General features: G+C 43.1%; 3 protein-coding genes across 7 annotated transcripts in view; 1 reads left to right on the top strand and 2 right to left on the bottom strand.

The window, feature by feature from the left end:
• The window catches only part of LIN52 (lin-52 DREAM MuvB core complex component), a 40,876-nt gene extending 37,470 nt beyond the window's left edge, over positions 1 to 3,406 (bottom strand). For 4 of the 5 annotated variants that reach the window (XM_069017866.1, XM_069017869.1, XM_069017871.1 and 1 more), the window contains exons 1-5: positions 3,322 to 3,406; positions 3,165 to 3,239; positions 2,933 to 2,970; positions 2,399 to 2,465; positions 1,305 to 1,388 (exon numbers count right to left, since the gene is read on the bottom strand). In XM_069017866.1, the coding sequence (XP_068873967.1) occupies positions 1,305 to 1,388; positions 2,399 to 2,465; positions 2,933 to 2,970; positions 3,165 to 3,239; positions 3,322 to 3,340 (283 nt within the window). In that variant the 5' untranslated portion in view covers positions 3,341 to 3,406. Of the gene's footprint in view, positions 1 to 238; positions 1,231 to 1,304; positions 1,389 to 2,398; positions 2,466 to 2,932; positions 2,971 to 3,164; positions 3,240 to 3,321 lie in introns of those variants that run through there. The other variant, XM_069017867.1, reaches the window with a different exon arrangement.
• Positions 3,407 to 3,633: 227 nt separating this feature from the next.
• On the top strand, positions 3,634 to 14,120 carry ALDH6A1 (aldehyde dehydrogenase 6 family member A1). The gene is made up of 12 exons (XM_069017859.1): positions 3,634 to 3,724; positions 3,910 to 3,966; positions 6,058 to 6,132; positions 7,495 to 7,656; positions 8,239 to 8,317; positions 8,860 to 9,162; positions 9,877 to 9,998; positions 10,241 to 10,430; positions 11,135 to 11,316; positions 11,728 to 11,907; positions 12,099 to 12,197; positions 12,601 to 14,120. Exons 1-12 carry the CDS (start codon positions 3,662 to 3,664, stop codon positions 12,703 to 12,705), a joined length of 1,617 nt encoding a protein of 538 aa, XP_068873960.1. The 5' UTR covers positions 3,634 to 3,661; the 3' UTR covers positions 12,706 to 14,120.
• BBOF1 (basal body orientation factor 1) overlaps positions 13,833 to 17,058 on the bottom strand; it is a 7,297-nt gene continuing 4,071 nt past the window's right edge. Inside the window, 1 exon segment of the mRNA XM_069017865.1 lies at positions 13,833 to 16,963. Coding sequence (XP_068873966.1) covers positions 16,859 to 16,963 — 105 coding nt within the window. The 3' untranslated portion in view covers positions 13,833 to 16,858.

Below are 17,058 nucleotides of genomic sequence, written 5' to 3'. Positions count from 1 at the left end.
TGACACAAAAAGTATTCAATGGATTACAGTGTAAAGAAAAACTGTCTTCAGTGACAAGAAGTTAGAAGTATGGAAACCTTTCATAAAGCTTGAAAATTCAAGACTTAAGTTATAACTGTTGAGCCTCACATATTTCAGTTCTCCCTCACTTTGTCTTCTTTACATATGCACTTGTTCTCAGTAAAAATAAACAGATGCAACAATTATTGCACGTGCAATAAGGAAACAAACACCTCCCTAGCTTTACTGCAACTCAGGCTCCGCTTAAAGTCCATTTAGCAGAACAATACGATCTGACATCAGAGCTGACAACTTGACTAAGAAAGCCAATCATCAGCCAATCTTTGCATTTGACTCAGTTTTACACTGTTATACTTTAACTTCTACTCCACCAAATGCTTTACACAGTCTTAAGAGATGTTAGCACTGAAAGTAAAATAAACTTGGTATGTTAAAACAAGCTTAATGATTTGTTATTAAGAATGCATTAGGCTATCCTAAGTCTGCAGTCAGAAGGACTCTAAAGCTTTATTACTAAGTTATGTTATCCACTGAAAGGAAGGTTGAAAGACTTAAAATTTTTGGTGCTTTGTGTAGCCCGAGAGTAATTGCAACCAAGGTCTATGTTTGAGCAAAACTAAACAGAAAAAAATAAATGTGTTGGTATGTATGGGTAGCATTAAAAACAGCTCCACAATACTTTTGAAATCCTCAAAGCTGGATCAACCTGTTAACAAGAGAGTCCTAAACGAGACAATGAAAGGAACTCTTTCTTCAAAAAACCACGGTAGGAGTTGGCTGTTTGCAATTGGGATGAAGGTCAACTTTATGACTCAATGACATCACCTCCCCCCACAACTGAGTGTAGAAAAAGTAACAGCTACAGAAGCAGAAAACAGTATGAACACAAAGTGACAGGAGAATTCTATACACAAGTGTAAGTTTCACTGTGGCGGCAGTGCATGAAATTTGAGAGAAGTACTGCCACAAGTATTCTGAGAAACAGGTTTAGTATCTGAGTGGGAAATTAAGCAAAGTAACCTGATGTATGTAAGACAGCGTTAAATCAGGAACAGAAGCCTGTGTGCCACAGTGTAACACCAGACTGACATACACGTTTCCCCCACACAGGTAGGCTGTAAGTTGGAGATGTAAGCTCATTCTCTCATCTTGATGCAGGAGTTCACTAACTGTCAAACACTTGCCAAATCTGCCAACACACTTTTCCAGCTACAAATGCACAAGCACATGCTTTAGTGGAAAGATCTGAAGTGTAGTTAGTCACATCTGTGTACAGCACTTACATTCATCCAGTCCCAGCTGATAAGCCAGGTTCTGCAGGCCACGAACTTTTTCCATCAGGTTGGCTGTAGTGAGGCTCCCCAGCTCTTAAAAAGAGAGAAAAAGGTGAATTTTAACACTGTCTGTAGTCCTCCAGTGACAGTTCACCTGTTTAGTACTTCAGAGGACTTTCAAGCCATACTTCTGTCAGGATCTATTTCAGTGAACAGCGTATGTTCAAATTCAAGCTGACTCCACTCCTAATTTTAACATAAGGAGAAAGACAGCCATGACTCTAGTTCATGCTTTAATTTGCCATCACTGCAAAGAGTAATTTGACCCATACTTTGGAACTTCTTGTAAGTTCACATTGCAACATGAACAAGCTATTAAAAAGTATGCAAGGGAACGGACTTATTTTACATTAATAATCTAAGGTTAAGCACATTTCTTGCAGCAAGTCAGTTAATCCATCTCACTTTCACTTTGTAACTGTGATGTCACTGTGACATGATCACACATCATCATCTGGAATACATGAGAGGCAGAGCACGCTGAAGGATGTTTACTGCAAACTAACAGCTGCAACATACAGCAAGTGGACATGCTAGCTAATCCTTCTGGAACTTGCCTATACAGCCTCACCATTGCATTAGAGCTCCTGGATCTGTAAGGGAAGACACCCACATAGAGTATCTCTGAACAAGTCAATCAACAAGTCTAAGCTACTCACGAACTGATCAGCTGAGCTCCTCCAAAAAATTCATGCTACTTCTCAAAACACAGGAGACACTCACTATACTAAAGCAGTGATAAAAATGGCTAAATGAGGTGACTGAAATATATACAATGTTACACTGCTTGTTTTGAAAAATCAGCCTGCCACTGACACCTGGATAGGCTCTTGGCAATAACCTTGATTTAATGAAAATGTCTATCATTAACAAGATAGGGACTTCTGAGTTGGGAGATTCTGCAGATAGGATGGCTAGAGATCTCAGGCCACAGGGCCACCACCAGAACATTTAAAGAACAAGTGTTTTAAGCCTCTTAAGTAAGTACTGAATTCCCATCTGCTTTGGCAACCTCAATTCATGCCCACAATACTCATACTCACCCTTCAACATATCAATATCATCATTTTCTAATTCAGCCATCCACTTGGGAGGAGAACTTGTAATGGGCTGTTATAAAAAAAATAAAAGTTCATATTCAGAAAAGTCTATTTTTAGAATTGTATAATGAAGTACGACCTGTATTGAAATCTAGTTACACTGACAGCAAAAATATGAGTGTGCTCCATTAAGATACTTTCATGTTTAATCTTGTTTTTTCCTGGACATTTTAGAGTTAAAAACAGCATACTACCATCCACAAGCCAAAAATCAGTATGAAAAATAGTGTTTTCTGAAGTTCAAAACCTTTTATTTCTTCCAAAGTATAATTCTCATTCACAGTAAACTGCATAAGGTATAAAAAAGAAACACAAATATAAAAGACACATTAAAACCAAAAGGTTTATTGTAGTATATACTGGAGTTATAACTGAGATACGGTTCATAGAACGAAGATGTAAAGCCCGCAAGAGAACCCGCAGGTCTACCATCACACGGAAGGCGGAAACGCGAAAGGTAAAGCAGCGCTCACTCACGCTTTTGAAGGAGGCGGCGAACTCGGCAACCCCGGGCACTGGGAAGAGAAAGCGGAGGTTGGCGGGGGCTTCGCGCTTCTGCGGGCAGCGCCGCCACCCCGCCCGGCCCCGGCGGGCCCGGCCTAGCCCGCGCAGCTGCCCCCGGTAGACCCGGCCCGGTCCGGCCCGGCCCGAGCTCTCCCCACCCCACCCCGAGGTGTCAGACTCGGGGCCGAGGGCCCGCCGGACTTACGCTGCTCGGGCCATAGGTCCGGGGAGGCGCGGTCCAGCTTCTCGAAGCTCAGCAGCGAGGCCTCCAGGTCGGCGCCTGCAACAAAGAGGGGGTGAGGGGAGGATGGCGGGGGAGCGGCGCGGGGGAGCAGCAGTGCCGCCCGGCCCTCCCGCCTCACCGTCCGCGGGAGCCGCCATCGCACAAGCCTCACGTGACTCCCCGCGCCTTCGCCGCCGCTGCCGAGAGGGAGCGGAAAAACAAACCCCGCCCCCGAGCCCCACGTGCCTCTCCCGCGGCCGCCGCGGGGCGGCGCTGGGCCGGGCCGGGCCGTGGCGCTCGGAGGGCGGCTGGGCTCCCTGCGCCAATCCGCGGCCCGCAACGGGGGGCGGGGGCAGAAGGGGGCGGGGCCGGAGCGGCTGCTGGCGGCGATTGGCCGCGAGCCGCGCGGGAGCGGGGCCCGAGGTGGGGCGGGGCGGGGGGCGCCGTCGGGGGCCGCGGAGCAGCGACCCTCGGCCGGGATGGCGGCGGCGGCGGCGGCGGCGCGCGGAGCGTGGGGCGGGCGGCGCCGCGTGGCGCTCAGGGTGAGGCGGCCGCCCCTGGCCCGCGGCGGCTCCCGCGGCTCGGGGGGAACAGGGGGGTCGCGGCTCACCTGGCCCCGGGACCCCGCGGGGAGCCCGGTCCCGGGCGGGGAGCGGCCGAAGGGGGGTCGGGGGGAGGTGCTGCCTGACCCGCCCTGAGGTGGTCTGTGCTTCCCCCCCCCGTCCAGCTGCCGCGGACAGCCCCTTGGATCGCGTCAGTCGCCGCGTCCTTCTCTTCCTCGGTGGTGAGTGCCCGTCCCGCGGAGCGGAGCCGGTGGGCGGGGGAGGGAGGCGCGGGAGAGCCCCGGGCGCTGCCGCCGCTGCCCGCCCGACACTTCCCTCGGGTCTGCTCTGCTACAGCCGTTCCCGCCGGCTCGGCTGGAACCCCGGTGGGTCCGGTGGAACAAACATCGGCACTGACCCCGTGTTCGACGGGAGGGACGGAAAATAGTTCCATGTGCGATTTGTCAGACTCCGGAGCTGAGCCCGGGCAGCTTCTGCCGCGGCTCGCGGTGCGGCCGCTCAGGGAGTCACCTCACGTTACTCCTGGTGGCTCTGGACTGGCCTCATGGCATCTGTTTGCAACAGAGAGAGGATCTGGTTTCCTTCGGACAATATCGAACAGCTTTAGTTGCTGTACTGCCTTTTTTCCTCCGCTGTGCATGGCTGCACATTCTCCAAACTCCAAAGCAGGATTCCACAAAGAGTCTGCTTTACTACCGTCCGTGTTTTCACAGCAGGTGCTTTCTCTACAGGAAAAAAGGTGGCGATCTTGGGGGAAAAGTGCAGTTAATCTTAATTCAGCATTTCCTGGCTTGCTTAAAATATTTTTTGTGGCATGTGCAATTTTTGAGATACCCTTTTTAAGCAATTTGAAAAACGTATGAACTCCACTGTGCTGAAGTCCATGTGGGTCATAAAGCACTGGAGCTTGTAGCTCCAGTGCAGATACGCGACACTGGGGCTAATGGAGTGATTGATAGCCATAGGAGTTTGTCATTCTTTAGACCAGTAGCTTTTCTGACAGTCAGGGAACTCAGTCAAGGGACTCAGATTTCCTGTGCTTCCTTCCGGGTTCTAGAGGAGATTGTGTTTTCGTAGGCACAGATTTCTGCCTTGCTTCCCCAAGTGTGATTCCAGCTACATAATCATCTGCAACTTTTAAATTCTCTCCTAGTATTGCTTTCCAAATCAGGTCTTGCTTGTCCATTAACAGACTTATTTTACAGTTCTTGTCCTAGCTTTCTCATCTCCAAGCTTTCTCAATTTGTTCCAACTAACATTGCTGTTCACTTTTTTTTCATTTTCATCCACTTTTCACTGTCATTACTTGTCTACCCAATACCATTTATATTCCTAATTCTTCCTCTGATCTCTTTCCCTTCATTACACCTTGGATAGCATCCAAGTCCTCATCTCCCTTTCATAATTCCACATCATAATTTCTTCAGTTTTCCAATATATTTGGGTTTATATCCCAGTTCTGTTGATCTGTCCCATTCTGTTATTCATACAACAGATCTATTTCCCCTTTCTCCTACCTGTTCTCCCCAAGTCATGTGTCATGATTAACTGGTTCTTGCTTGCTCCTAGTTCTCTCCTTACCTCCCAATGTCAATTCCTCTTTTCTAGTTTCTTAATTTATATTATACAGTCACAATGTGTTTTCCTGCATGGTACAGTTTTGTTGCCAATCTAGTCCTAATGACAGCTTCTACCTCTGCTTTCTGTTCTGTTCAATGTTTGCCTGAACCCCATATTCCAAACTTTCGTTGTCCCTCCTCTGCATCTGAGTGGAAAGGTTTTGTTTTCTATGCTGCCAGCCAGGACAGTCATGGTGAACTCCACAGATGCAGGTTCCTTGCTCTTAGTTGCAAGACCAAGCAGGGGGGTGGGGAAAGTCCAATTTTCTGCTTGAACTGGAAAGATGAACCTGCTTAGTGGCTTGATGGGAAGGAGGCACATAGGACAGTGGCACAGTCTGCACTGGGTTCACAGAATTCCCACTAGGTGAATTATTAACTGTTTCTTCTGAACATTTAAGAGTGGCAGTTTTTCAGGTTTTGATTAAATAGATTGAAATAACTCTGAACACAAGCATAGGAATGTATTTTTTCTATAACTGCTTTTAGAATGAATTTTGGCTATTTTGGTGTAAAGTGAGTGAAAAATGGGGCAGAGAGCAGTTAATTGGGTCTTGCTGTGAAGACTGGATCTAGACTCTCTAATGGTTCACATAGCAGTAAATGATGAAGGCTTGCATGTAATATGGCACACTGGTATTTAGGCATGTTGAGACAAAAATAACTCACTGTCCAGTGTTTTGACCTTCACAGCCAACAACCAAACTCTTCATTGATGGGAAGTTTATTGAGTCCAAAACTACTGAATGGATTGATATCCACAATCCGGTAAGTGAAATGGTCTCAGCTTATATAAATAGTGATCACTGTGCCACAAAGGTCTGTGCCTCTCTTCAGGGATGTGGCAGAAGTGTACATATGTTGCTTGAGAAAGGTTTAGACTTGGATCTTAAGATAGACCACAGCTTCTCAGCTTCCTTTTCACATGAAATGTCAGTCTCAGAAAAGTTACTATCTCCTTTACTTCCCTCATATAGGAAGTCTCTGATCTCCAGAAAGGAAGCTTAAACTCTGATTACATTTTTTTTTCTCAAAGAAAGGTTCTGTGATGAGTATGTCAAATTTCTGAAGGGTGTCTTTCACCCTGTATATGAAATCAACTGGGTGTGATTTGATGCCAGCTGAATGTGAAATCCTGATAGAGACTGATATTACTCTCAGAGTACAAAGGTGAAAAATCCTGACAGCTGAAGCTCCTCTCCTTTCAGAGAGCTTCTATCTGTGGTCCAAAATAATCACAGAGAAGTCAGAAGTTGGATGCTATGCAGTGCAAAATATCGTAGATTAGTAGCACTTGTCTACGTACTTCACCAAAGACAAATGGAAATGAGGTTGCACTCAGAATTCTGACCCTCCTGACCTCCCTAGTAAGCATTTAAACAGCATTTTCTAAATCTTCTCTGTAAAGCTCTATTTTCATTTGCTTTGTGGAAATGATCAGAGCAGCAAGCCATGTTCATGAAGCTCACTTGGCCTCTACATAGTAACCAGTGTTCTTGTTTAATTTTCTTCCTCTTGTTTTGAATAGTTTCTCTCTTAGTGATATATCTTTAATTTTTGTCATGTCAAAGCAAATTTAATTTTTAAGACAACATTAGAAGGGTGTTAAAACGGCAACAAGCTTGAAGTTAAAATACTGTAGAACTAAGGTTGCTTGTAAATATAATACTTTGGCCTAGGAGTATAGGTAAGCTAACATCAGTGCCAATTGCACAGTCATATACTGCTTTTCCCAAAGGAATATTGTTTCATTTAATGTGCAAGAGGGACAGCCAGATGAACCAAGACGATGGAGAGGGAAAAGACCACAGCCCACAGAAACTTTTGCCTTATACTCTCTAGAAGTTTCAAGGTAGACAAGTCACTTCAGCTTGGAAATAGGTACTGCATTTGCAGTTTTCTGAGTGTCTAATTTGAGATATTTGGAGTGCAGGTTTTAAGAACTACTCCAGTTGTAGCTCAGGCCTTTTGTGTGCAATCAAGGAAGGTGTCTCCTTTGTGCTCTGCCCTCAGAAGTACAACTCCTTGTAGAACAAAAATATTAGGTGTGTGCTGTGAAAGGACTCTTGAGTGGTTGGTGGGGACAGATGGGAAAAGTTGAGTTTTGATGCAATTTGTTTTGTCTTTCAGGCCACAAATGAGGTGGTTGGCCGTGTACCGAAAGCCACAGCCAGTGAGATGGAGGCAGCTGTGGCTTCTTGCAAAAAGGCTTTTTGGAACTGGTCAGAAACATCTGTTTTGAGTCGCCAGCAAATCTTCCTGCGTTATCAACAACTCATCAAAGACAATCTGGTGAGACACCATGGCTGTGTGTGATGGCTGTGGCTGATTGCATTGCAGCTGATTTTAGGAGCTAAATTAAGAGACTCGGGGTTTACAGAGTTCTTGATGAGACATTGCCGTGATCGAGGAGCCAACTGAGGCAGAGTTGAGAGGTGCAGCAAAACACTTCCCATCAAATGGTAACAGAGAGGCAGCGCTTCTTAGGGAATATTATTCTGAATTTGTCACTTTACCAAGAGACCGCTAAAAGGAACTTTGAGCCTTGATAGAACATGTGCCAGTTGATGAAAACAAGTATGTTACTATGTTTTTGGGTTTGCCTGATTGCTTTTTTGGTGTGTATGTGGTGTCATACCTGAAAGCATTAGAGTACAAGCCAATCCTAGGATGATTTCTTCTAAAATGTCACCTGTGTGGGTTATTGGCTTCTTGTTTACAAGGAGCAAATCAGTCAGTGTAGGCTTTTCTGGGTTCTGTCCAGTCTATTCACTGTGATGTTCAACTCCCTATTAATTCTGTATTATCCTTGCACTCTATTTCATGGGTGGGCACTTTTCTAACATTCATAAACTCTGTGTTTTCCATTTTCAGAAAGAAATTTCCAAACTCATCACCTTTGAGCAAGGGAAGACCCTGGCTGATGCTGAGGGAGACGTGTTCCGAGGCCTCCGTAAGCTACTGGTTCCTCCTGTTAAAAAAGAGGGTTTGAGAACCCACAGGAAGGGGTGAGGTCTCCTGAGCAACTGCTCCCTTTATAGCCCCCTCTTCAAAGAAAAGCATCAATTGTAACTCTAAGCTGAAGAATTTTTTTAGATAGAGTATCATTAAATCACTTCCAAGTTGTTAGAGTTGTTAGCTGTTTTTCTAGGAGCGACTACAAATTACTAAAAAGGAATAAGGACTTCTCCCCTGTGCTCAGATATCTGAGGTTGAGTCCCAGGAGGCACAATAATACTATACCTGTGCATTTTGTACTGGGGCTGTTGTGTCTGTGCTCTTATCACAGTGATGTATAGTGTGGTCAAGAGAGAATCCATTCATAATTCGCTTACAATGCTTGGCAGAGCAAAGGGATTGTCTGGAGCACAATGAGTTTTAACTTGTGGGAGAAGAGGCTGGAAGAAAGAGGTGGGTCAAGGCAGCAGTGAAAAGGGAGTTTGGGGACTAATTGTTAACGGATCATCCAGCAGCGTATTGCCCTTTCTGCCGCAGAGGTGGTTGAACATGCTTGCAGTGTGACATCCCTCATCCTTGGAGAGACCATGCCCTCCATCACTAAAGACATGGACACTTACACCTACCGCCTGCCTCTGGGCGTGTGTGCTGGAATCGCACCGTTCAACTTCCCAGCCATGATTCCTCTTTGGATGTTCCCCATGGCTATGGTTTGTGGAAACACCTTCTTGATGAAACCATCTGAGCGTGTACCAGGAGCACTAATGTTCCTTGCCAAGCTGTTTCAGGATGCTGGTGCCCCCGATGGGACCCTGAATATTATCCATGGACAACATGAAGGTAATAACAACCCCTCCTGGGAGATGATGAGTGTATGTGTTGTGGTGTGTGCTCAGTGGGAGATACCATTTGGAGAGTCTGAGACTGCTGCTGTTAGATAGGTTTGGACAGATGCTTCAGCTCTATTCATGAAGCTGAAAGGTGAGTGGGAGATGCTCTTGACACCTTGCACCAGATCTTTCAGGAGATATGGTGGACAAAATTTTGGGGATTGGGGTCAGAGTTCCCAAGGCATGTAAGTGCTCAAACTCTATTTAGCAACCTAAACTGCAACTGAAATAAGTAGATAAATCTTCTTGGTTTCGCAAGGAAGCCTAAACAAGAACTAAGTGCCTCACTGAATATACAATGGATGCCAGTTTTCTGGCTCCTAACTTGCTATTTTCTACAGCACACGAGTAGCTTCAGGACATGATGATACAAATAGAGAACAGTAACTTCACTTTGGCATTGCTCAGATGAGAGATACCCAGGGAGATACTCAAAGCATGAAGAGATGTCAGAGAGCCAGGAGTATGAAGACAGGGCAGGAGTATGTGTGCTAAGAAGTGAGTGAAGAGATGCACAGACAGGCTTTCAGGGAACTCAGATGTAGGAAACACAGAGGCAAGAATTTTGATAAGAAGAAAGATACAGAGATTTAGCGCTGTGGGGATGGGAACAGAAGGAAGCAGTTGTGCACCACATTTATAATGTATTATTTCCTATTCGAAGCTGTGAATTTCATTTGTGACCATCCGGATATCAGAGCAATCAGCTTTGTGGGATCTAATCAGGCTGGCGAGTACATCTATGAGAGAGGATCCCGGAATGGCAAGAGAGTCCAGGCCAACATGGTAATATCTCTGAATGGAGCACACTTTAGCACAGACTGCCTCTGTTGCCTGTGAATGTTAAGAGAGACCACGCCATTCAGCAGCAGAAGCTGACTTTGCTGCTGACAGTTAAGTGATAAGGCTGCTCTCTTGCCAGCCTGTTGGTAACAGAATCATAGCTACTATAAGAAGTCACTGCCAGAGGGCTAGAGAAGAAGCAGTCTGGGGTGGTTAATAATGGGAGACTGTGTGTTGTATTTCAGGGAGCCAAGAACCATGGTGTGGTGATGCCTGATGCCAATAAAGAGAACACCTTGAACCAGCTGGTTGGAGCTGCTTTTGGAGCAGCTGGCCAACGCTGCATGGCCCTGTCTACAGCAATTCTAGTGGGAGAAGCTCAGAAATGGCTGCCAGAGCTTGTGGACAGAGCCAAAAATCTACGTGTAAATGCAGGTACAGACTGTGATCATTTTTACAAGGTACTTCACTTCTGTGCAACCACAGCTTTCTAGGTCAGCTTATCTGCCATACTGTGTTGTGACCCTTGGAGCTATTGGCACCATACGTTTAATGTGTAGGGGTTGGACCTAGCAGATTGTCTGGATTGGGAAACCCAGCCCTAGACTCAGAGGTAGGAATATGTTTTCAGCTTGCTGGTGGGACTGTGATGCAATGTTTACAGGATCAGTCTTGTTTTAACTGGAGATTTGAGGTTATATCCTGTGTTTAACTCAAATCTGCCATTTATATAGCAACTTCATTTTAAGATCCTTCCAATTTGCAGTAAGCATACAATAGAAAAAGAAAAATGGAAACAAGTACTTTGGAAAAGCTAGACTCTTATTAATTCTAGGGGAATTATCTTTTGTTTCTATTCAATAAAATGCTGCAAAGGGGAAAAGCTTCCTTCCTTGAGAAGAATCTGTTGTTGAATTTTGGCTTCCTGGTGATCTAAAATTATGCTTATGACTCCTCTTATTTGTTGATTATGAAAGCTGCAGGCTATTATTCCTGTTCATCAATGTCTCAAATCTTTGTTCTGTGTCTCAGAAACATCAGGATTTTCAGATTTTTCCTGCCAGTGCACTTATCTCCCAGATGCCTATGAAGAGGAAGCTGTCAAGAGTTAAAAACTTGGTGTCTCTCCCTCTTCACAGGAGACCAGCCTGGAGCAGATCTTGGGCCTCTAATCAGTCCCCAAGCTAAGGAACGTGTTTGCAGTCTGATTGAGAAAGGAGTAAAAGAAGGTGCCAGCCTTCTCCTGGATGGACGTACTGTCAAAGTGAAGGGTTATGAAAACGGCAATTTTGTTGGGCCAACGATCCTTGCCAAAGTCAAGGTAAGATGACCAAAACCAGTGCTTGTTAGTGTATATTGCAGGGTCAGCTGAAAAATGGGTTAGCCAAATCAGTCAGTAATCAATGAGCACCAGGTAGAAAGGCCATAAATGGCTCAGCCTTCCCTTGCACAGTATCAATGAAGTACTCGTTGTAATGCAGGCAGTAAAAGCAGAAAGCACTCTGGAGATGAAAAGTGGTGCCTTCTTTAGTGGACTAGATAGAGGACAGGGCATGGGAAATGGTGAAGAGGTAAGCAGGACTGAGGGATGGCCTGTGGCAATGCAGTATGATCAATAATCCTAGGAATATCATGAGTACTAATAGCATGTGTGTTTCTTATATCCTATTTACTAGGATATTTTTATGATATCCTTTATACAAGCTGCTTTTTCTGCTGTTCGTATTGGCAGCCAAACATGACTTGCTATAAGGAGGAAATCTTTGGGCCTGTCCTAGTGGTGCTGGAAGCAGATACTTTGGATGATGCCATTGAGATGGTGAACAATAATCCCTATGGGAATGGAACTGCAATCTTCACCACCAATGGAGCCACAGCTCGGAAGTATTCTCACTTAGTAGATGTGGGGCAGGTATGTTCCAGCTAGAATTGTTGCTTTTAGCCCTCACCATTTACAGTGGGTAACCATTCAGCTGTAATCGCTGCCCTGTCAGCCAGCAGTACCCAGCCTCAGATATAAGGGAACGAAATCCGAAGCTTTTGGAGAGTGCTGTGCAATCTGCTACTTCTTGTGACTAATATGGCGGCTTTCCTTTGGTGTAGGTGGGTGTCAATGTTCCAATCCCAGTACCTCTGCCCATGTTCTCTTTCACTGGCTCTCGTGCTTCTTTCAGAGGGGACACCAATTTCTATGGCAAACAGGTAACTTTCTGATTAGAGTACTCTATTGGGTTGAATTGTGATAAATCATGTTATAAATGGCAATGGGGAGATGGTCATTAGACCTCATTAGTGAGGATGCCATTACAACCAGGAAACTGAAAACTAGATGCATGTCACAATCATAGATAGCCAAGTCCTCATTCTTTTTCCCTTCAGTATAAAAATGCAACTCTTTTTAGGAGATTTGAGAAGAGAGCAATAACTAGCAAGCTTTCTCACAGAATCAGAATCTTTGTAGAACTGGTAAAAAGAACAGGCTGACAAGAATTGTTTCCACAGAAGAAAACTCAATCCTGTGTAGATAAAGCAGAAACTGTTTGATATACCACTAGCATAGACCTGAGGCCAAATACCTTATCTGTGGATTTCTCCTTTCCTCCAGGGAGTGCAGTTCTATACACAGCTGAAAACTATCATTTCTCAATGGAAAGAGGAAGATGCCACCATTGCCAAGCCTGCTGTGATTATGCCAACTATGGGAAACTAAATCAGCCTTTGCAGATGCTGTTCCTGGTGCCCTTCTATGCTGCACTTTCCAGCTTTGTCCTGACTATCACCCTTTAGTTGGGAATGAATAGAAAGCTCCTTTGTCTCAACGATCTGTTTCTGTGCAGATCAGGCAGGCTCATGTGACTCTCAGTCTGGATTTTCTGTTTCTATCAGAGTTCTTTTGGCTAGCTGAACTAATTTTTTCCCTACAACCTATCACAGGCTAAACAGTCTTATCTAACTGAAAGGGCAGCCAGTGAGATTGGCTCTAATTTGTGTTTCTTTCCAGACCCTCTGAACTTGAACATTAGTCTGGTTTTCACTTGAGTATCTTTAGCCTTAGTGACTCACTCCTGGCTACATCTTGTAGCAGGTTTATTTACCTCTTTATCTTGCATATTAAGATTCTGAATTCACCTTACTCAAAGAAGTGTACTCATTTTGAGTGATATAACTGGGACACCTTGGGTGTCTCATAGAAGTGACTTTACATATGATGAAGATAGCAAGTTGTCAGTCTTTCACCTGCCGAGCAGTTTCCAAAACACTGGGAAATAGCTTTGTACAGGTTTTTCAGGAAGGCATATTTGATTGCTTGTCTGAGGGTGAAAGAAATTTCTGTATGGTACAGTGACCTTCACTGTGCCTCTGACAGCTTGAAAACTTCTGTTCCTGTTCTGTCTGTGGCTTGTATGCTCAAGCTTGCCAGCAATTCCATTATACCTGAAAGTTGTTTGGTGCCTTTTCACTGTGCTAACAGATACAAGCCTACACGTCCTGTAACATTATGAAACTGGGGAAGCAGAAACATAACCATGTATATGTATCTTTGTGTCACAGCATCATGTAGCTCTGAATAAAATGGAGCGTAAGTAGAGGTCAGTAGGAAGCAAGAAACATTTTTTAATCACAAAGCAGCCAGGCCTTGTCTGTTGTTTTCCTTTCCTGATTGTAGCTGTATTTCTTATGTTGATTGATTGACTCCTTGTCACATTTGCTGAAACACAGTCATGTACTCTTGGGACTGCAAGTTCCTATTGCTAAAGAAGAGTAAGGCTTAGTATATACACCCTGGTCTTAGGAATCTGTGCATTCGGAGCTGGAGAACCTATATTTTTATTTCTGGTTCTTGAAAGATGATGCAGCCATGAAGGATCTGCAGGGATCTCACTCAAGCACTCATGGAAAATAATATTCTTCTAATGATTGTAACCATTACTTGTTCTAATTAAACAATCTGAATGTGAACACTTCGTATCCTGCCTTCTGGTAAAGATGCCTTGTACCTGACAGCTCTGTATTAGTGCAATTGCTGTGCATTCACTAATGTTTGTATCTTGTTTTTTCATCTTATACACTAGAGGGAAATTCTCACCTTGCAATTTGATTGTGAATTAAAAACATTCTAATATATTTCTGCAGACTATGACTGTTCCTTGGCAAGACCTTATATAGGTGTGATGTTGATTTTATTCCCCTCTTCACAGGGAGGGGTTACAAGAGTCTGCAACTCTTGTAACCCACGTATACATCTTCCTTTTAGAGTATTTCAGGGATGTCTGTACCGATTTCCTCACACAGCATTTCAAGGAATGCCTTGTTTCTGTTTCCATGTACACATAAGTTGATCACAGAATCTCTTCAGCTTCATGTGAATGGTTTTATTACAAAATGAAAATATATCTTCACCAAGTTATACCAACTCTTTATACACAGGGTTCTAACCACTAGTCCAAATCCTAGTGTTTTTTACAGGGTCTTGCAAGGTCCTGGCTTGGGCAAGAATAAGTTCTTTAAGGAGAAAAATAAGTATATTTCAGATGGATTTCAAACACACAGTCAAAGCAGCAGTGCAGCAGACAGGGGATCTAGAACTCACAGCCTTAGTCAGAAGCTAACTTTCAAAACAAATAGTGCAGATGAGTTGCTAATTGCTGGCTGCTGTTCATGGGAAGTGTACAGCTGCCTTATTTGCTCTATGGTGTTAACATCTGAGTATGTGGAAGGATCACTGCAGAAGATGATGAGTCTGATAATGTGGCCTGCTGTGTAATAAATATTAGGTTGGGAGAAGTATTTTCTGTGTTGCAAAGGTAAAATATTCTAGGTAAATTACCATTAAGACATTGGCATTCACTTAAGCATCTAGGAAAGAAATACTAATTAACAGCCTCTAATACTGTCTACAGTAATTTACTTTCAAAATGCCTTAATTTTCTCCCTAATCAGTATTGCTATTCTGACTTTTCTGTTGTCCTATTAAAACCCATTATATCTTTCCTTTAGAAATTCTAAAATCCATCTTCTGTAACAAAAGCAGTCTATTATCAAGGTTACCTGATCCCTGAAGAATTGCAGGACTACCCCTGCACTTTCTCCAGATATCTTTTAGACACCTGCATGATCTTTTTGTGCAAACATCTTTTCTAATTATCCACATTTCCAACAACATTTTTACATGAATAGTTTTAAATAATTGTACTAGAAATACAAATCTTGTACATTCCTTTTTTAATAATGAACTACCTTTTTATATCAAGCTGCAGCTGCTATTTGATTGTGATTTACCTGCCTCATCTCACTGCTTTCCACTCATCTGCTTATTCTCCTTTTTTATTTAATATTTGACATAAAAATAAGCTAAATAATGTATCTTCTATGTTATACAAAAGTATAATCTAAAGTATCTCATAATAAATTTCTTTAGACTATTAAAATACAATTTCATAGTCAACCCTTGGAATACTATTAAAAATAGTTTCTTGCCTAGAAGGCACTGAAATGTAGATTCTAAAAGCTATTTAATATTCTTAAGTCCAAAAATTGTTTTAAAATGGCTTAACCGCCTCTAACAATTGGGCCCTGTGACTTCCACTCCTAGGGTTTTTTTTCCTGTCTGTGTCAAAAAAAGGCTCCAATCCACTTCCACTTCCATTTTGGAAAGTGGCAGCCTACCTTTCCAAAGGAAGTGTCTCACATCTTTCTATATTTTTATGTATAAATGCCTCCAGGGCTCCTACTTATGAACTTTATCTGGTAATTTGATGTCTGAGTATTACGTTTTGGCTTGTGTGCTTGACTGCCTCACATCTGACAAGCTGTGCATGCCAGAACCCCACCCTGTGTATTCCTCCAGGGTAAGCTGACATTGCTTGCCTTGGAGTGTTATAATTAGCAATAAAGTTGTATCTGAGTTGGTATCTGAAAATCAGGCATATGAGTCTTCATCATGGTCCACCCTCCCTGATTCTATACTGAACGCAGTATCAGCTGCATAGATTTTGCCTTTTTAATCAAAACTCACTGTGGCTAGCTGAAAATTTGTCTCCTTGTATGATAATAGACTTTCACAAGAGCATCCTCCAGAAAATATAAAGCTGCTTTTCAATAAGAGAAGGCTTCAGGGGGTCATGAGACTTTTTTTTTTCCCATGAGAACTGAGTCTAAATGCCTGCTGCTGAAAGATCAACACAACAACAGACTTTAAAATTAATAAAAAATTCCTCACTCTTGTCACACAAACATTCATGTGCATATAGATACACTATTATAGATCTTATGTCCCAGTTCACAGCTTATAATATATTTAATTCTGCTTGAACTTTGAATTTCCAGTGTAAGCTATATTTTAGATATCTCTAAAGTCATGCTCCCACATTTCTTATGCAGAGAGCCATGAACCATAGAGTAAGTAAACTTTTCATAATCTGGCTGTGGATATTTGTACTTCTTAATACTGGGAAGTTTGCTTTACAATACTCTTATTATAAGGAAATATGCATGGGGAGTACTACTGTCACAACAGACATTATCTACTTGTTTGGTAAAGATGGATAGAGATCCATTAATGACTGAACAAAATAAATCCCACTGCACTGAGCAAAGTTAATTCTCCTGACTTCTACTCTCGACCTTAGCAATACCAAAATTTACTTCCACAGCTTTTTGATACAATACACAAAAATCTAGCAGTATAGTCTAGTGCATGTACAAAATCAGTATATAGTGTATCAACTTTTTCAAAAACTTAAAGTACCTCACACCAAGCCACACAGCTAGATTCTTTTGTTAGATTCAGAACTTACTGGAATCCCCTGGCCTGGAGTAACCAGCCCTGTTCAGCATCCACCTACTGAAGAAACAAAAGACTACTATGGATTTGTGCCATTCATTTGGACAAAAAGCAACTGCAGAACACATTCTTTTTGTTCCTATGTCAACTTACTGATATCCAGTTTTTCAAAATGTTTTTTTTTTCCCTGAAAAACATGGAAAAGATCAGTGTATTAGAAGAAAATTTCAAAGACATATCACTCATGGATTCTGTATATGTAAAACAGTGTTAGCTCAC

The sequence above is a fragment of the Aphelocoma coerulescens genome, chromosome 5 (assembly GCF_041296385.1).
Source record: "Aphelocoma coerulescens isolate FSJ_1873_10779 chromosome 5, UR_Acoe_1.0, whole genome shotgun sequence".
Classification (NCBI taxonomy): domain Eukaryota; kingdom Metazoa; phylum Chordata; class Aves; order Passeriformes; family Corvidae; genus Aphelocoma; species Aphelocoma coerulescens.
This window is presented reverse-complemented; position numbering and strand designations above follow the sequence as displayed.